The sequence below is a fragment of the Adiantum capillus-veneris genome, chromosome 11, assembly GCF_014529385.1.
Source record: "Adiantum capillus-veneris isolate H3 chromosome 11, ASM1452938v2, whole genome shotgun sequence".
NCBI classification, from domain to species: Eukaryota; Viridiplantae; Streptophyta; class Polypodiopsida; order Polypodiales; family Pteridaceae; genus Adiantum; species Adiantum capillus-veneris.
Genome location: NC_140941.1, coordinates 55,891,356 through 55,893,297, shown reverse-complemented (window position 1 = coordinate 55,893,297; position 1,942 = coordinate 55,891,356). Strand labels below are relative to the sequence as shown.

The window sequence follows — 1,942 nt, the reverse complement described above, 5'->3', positions numbered from 1 at the left end:
AAAAAGATCCATGTACTATTTTAAAACTTAAATAACATTTAAGGTAAGCTTGAGTCATCCCTATAAGGTTTGTTTTTAAAAAGCCGATAATACTCCACATCATGGATCAAACTTCTATGAATACACTCTTTAATCTATTATTCTCTAAAGCTTTTTTCAGGATGCCAAAAAATGAATATAGCTTTGGAAAATAGCATTTGAAACTATCGAGGTCTTTCTCATCAAAACTAAGGCTATCTTGAGGGACACATGTCTAACAATTAGAATTGAATGACCTTGGTCCGTATGTATACTATGGCCTTTAATTGGCCAAAAAGACCTTGGGCCAACCAAGTAAAAATAGGGTTATATTGCGCATATATAGTGATTGCTTATGTTGTGCATATTTATCAAAATCAATGCACCTCTTACTTACTATTGTATTCTATATTTTATAGACAAGAGGCTTTTCACTGATGAGAGTGTATATTACTACAAATCTTTACATCGTGGCCCACAAAAATATCATGTGCATGAGGACATCTCATTACTTTACAATGTTTTAAGGTATACTAAGGGTTTACTTCAATGTTTCAACTTTTTTGAGAGAGGAATTGGATGCTCTACCCGCTCCCCCTCCTCAATTGTGAAGCTCTTTCTCGACACAGTGGCATTGGCATGCTTCAGCCATAGAAGTCAATCATTTTATTCATCGGACCAAAAGGAGTATTGCATCTACGACTAAATGTAAGTCATTGCAAAAAAAGTCAAGGCTCAAAAAAAGACACTTTCCATGCGAATAATTTTGCTCGTAAAGCAAGTGTGTGTTCGGCAAGTAAGCAAGAAGCAAGTAGGAGTCATGAGGACTGGATGCCTCATCAAAAGAAGTCACAAGCAATCCTTCTTTGCACTCACTCTACTTTGAAGCATGGGTCACTAGGCATCCTTCATGCTTTTAGCTTATGTGCACATTAACTTCTCATGAGATTTGACGGGTCATTCACATAGTGTGAAAATTGAGTTTATATGGGCCACCTTCCTCTTTTTAAATTGCCCATGCTCTTTCAATGTTCAGGGTGTGAGAGGAATGGAGATGGGTGAAGCTAAAATGGACACCATTGTTTTCTTTATCCATATTGATGTAGAAAGAAATTATGTGCAATTAGCAAGTGGTGGTGAAGGGGTAGAAGACATAGAGGGAATTCTTGTGCGGCTCTTCGGCTATGCTACACCAATCACCGAAGGTCCTAGTAGGCAATCTCATAGCTTGGGTTTTGTGCGAGGTCTCTCTCTCATCCTTTCCCCTTCAAGTGATAGCCCCTCCTCCAGTGTGGCCCCAACCAAGGAGCACCTCCTTAACACCATCGAATATGATGATGGAGTAGTCAAGGGTACCATTGCCCAACATGGCTTCATCGAGTTTCCCCCCCCATATACTGAAGAATCTGAATTGGCGGTTGTCGGTGGCACTGGTGACTTTCATCTTGTTCAAGGCTACTCGAAACCTACCCTTGTTTCCCTTGACCCAATCGTTATTTGTTTGAATGTGCACCTCTTGTACCCAAGAGCCCCATTATCCTCTTCTACCATAGAACTTGTATATCATATACACAAAAATAACACTATATTCCAATAATTTATACAAGACAAAATATAATGACAGGTAAACATCTACTTCTCAAGGAGACTCAAAAACTATCTACCAAAGAAATTCTTCCACAAAACTTTTTGTGTGTATGTGGATGTGTGTACTATCTGCCTATCTCACTCTCTCTCTCTCTCTCTCTCTCTCTCTCTCACACACACACACACACACACACACACACACACACACACACACACATATAGATGGATTTGGAGCATCAATTTTTTCATTATTGCTTGTGGCACTTACATCGTAAGCTACATATTTTCTCTAATATGTTTTCAATTTGCAATCTATTATGACAATCTACAAATAGAA

The 1,942-nt window shown here is 38.6% G+C and overlaps 1 protein-coding gene across 1 annotated transcript; it reads left to right on the top strand.

Annotated features, from left to right (window-relative positions):
• The first annotated feature begins 838 nt into the window (after positions 1-838).
• On the top strand, positions 839-1,664 carry LOC147447263 (uncharacterized). Its single transcript, XM_086523598.1, has 2 exons — positions 839-866; positions 966-1,664. Exons 1-2 carry the CDS (start codon positions 839-841, stop codon positions 1,613-1,615), a joined length of 678 nt encoding a protein of 225 aa, XP_086379724.1. The 3' UTR covers positions 1,616-1,664.
• Positions 1,665-1,942: the final 278 nt, after the last annotated feature.

Excerpts from the sequence above, each read along its gene's own strand:
- LOC147447263 (XM_086523598.1), top strand. The coding sequence starts at position 839 with ATGAGGACTGGATGCCTCATCAAAAGAA. Across the intron at positions 867-965 it reads TGGATGCCTCATCAAAAGAA|ATTTGACGGGTCATTCACAT; the intron begins GTCACAAGCAAT and ends ACTTCTCATGAG.